Source organism: Acanthisitta chloris, unplaced genomic scaffold, assembly GCF_000695815.1.
Source record: "Acanthisitta chloris isolate BGI_N310 unplaced genomic scaffold, ASM69581v1 scaffold25462, whole genome shotgun sequence".
In the NCBI taxonomy this organism is placed as follows: domain Eukaryota; kingdom Metazoa; phylum Chordata; class Aves; order Passeriformes; family Acanthisittidae; genus Acanthisitta; species Acanthisitta chloris.
The window spans coordinates 36,924-38,160 of record NW_008660267.1 but is presented as its reverse complement, the minus strand read 5'-3'; the positions used below and the strand labels follow the sequence as shown (position 1 = coordinate 38,160).

Genomic DNA, 1,237 nt, shown 5'->3' with positions numbered 1-1,237 from the left:
AACTTCCCCTTCCATAGTGTTGGGCAGTCTTCAAATCCTATGATACCAAGATCCTGCTTTCAGCATTTTTTTAATGCTTGTGTCATGACAGAAGAAAAAGCAATCTGTAAACAGAAACATACACCATGGACTGGTGATACTTAAAGATGATTTTTACGGTCTGTCACACTTGTAATGTAAACTTGCTATACATTAATATTTGGATATTTCTCCATGAAGCATACAGAAAAAAAATAACCTTACAGATATAAGCGAGGTAGTCTCAGTGCTATAATGGGTTCATTTTGGCTTAGACTAATCCAACAGAGCCATTTAGTTCTACTTTATGTTTTATCTATCACAGACATAGATAGGTAGATAGATAGACAGATAGATAGACAGACAGATATCAATCTTTGCTCTTTTGTCTGCCTTTCTTTGAAAGAAAATTCTGTCCTCATTTTCCAGATACCAGAAATATATCTCTTCTTAGCACACTTACTGTAGCACTTCAATAAGCAATCATGAGGAAATATCAGGAAAGTCAGATAATTCCTATGTTTCTTCCAATTTTCACTCATGCTTGATGTTCAGAAATTTGGTGATACTACATTTCAGTGATTGAAAGCCATTACCAACAAATGGATAGAAGTTAAAAAGCTGTCACAGGAGGAGTCTGATCTTGTTTTCACCATTAAAACTGCAAGACCTGTACTTCATGAGCAGTGAGCAGTAAAACATTGCTTCCACTGGAATTTAAGTAGAATTATGAAAACTAACAGCCTGATCAACATACGTCTGAAATCTCAAAAAAAGGATCAGTAGCCTATTATGTCCTAAGCAAAGTCTAGAATAAGCAATTATATTACCTTGTATTTGTAAGGCTGTGCTGTTCTGAAGAACTGAGAATGCAAAGTACTTTCTGTGGATCCCATTCTGGTACTCATCTGATTACTCTGATGAAAGGAATGAGATAGGCTCTGAGAAAAGCTGGAGAGCACTGTCTAGATCCGAAGGCAAACCATAAAGCACAAGAAGAGAAATACAAATTAGATACGAAGTTTGCCTGTCATTTCTGACTGCAATAGTGCATGTACAAACTGATGTTATTCAAAAACTAGTGAGTCGACATTCACCGTAACTATGGCTGGAGCTTGTACCATCAAGGAAAAAAATAGCCTGTTTTGCATCTCATTTTTCTTAATCTCTAAATTTTCCAAATACTATCAACCAATAACATCAACAACAGGGCTGCACC

The 1,237-nt window shown here is 36.1% G+C and overlaps 1 protein-coding gene across 1 annotated transcript in view; it reads right to left on the bottom strand.

Annotated features, from left to right (window-relative positions):
- Window positions 1-1,237, bottom strand: part of TRPM6 (transient receptor potential cation channel, subfamily M, member 6) — a gene marked incomplete at its 3' end in the record, with an annotated part of 64,692 nt that overhangs the window by 35,139 nt on the left and 28,316 nt on the right. Inside the window, exon 16 of the mRNA XM_009069766.1 lies at window positions 849-918. Within this exon, the coding sequence (XP_009068014.1) occupies window positions 849-918 (70 nt within the window). The remainder of the gene's footprint in view (window positions 1-848; window positions 919-1,237) is intronic.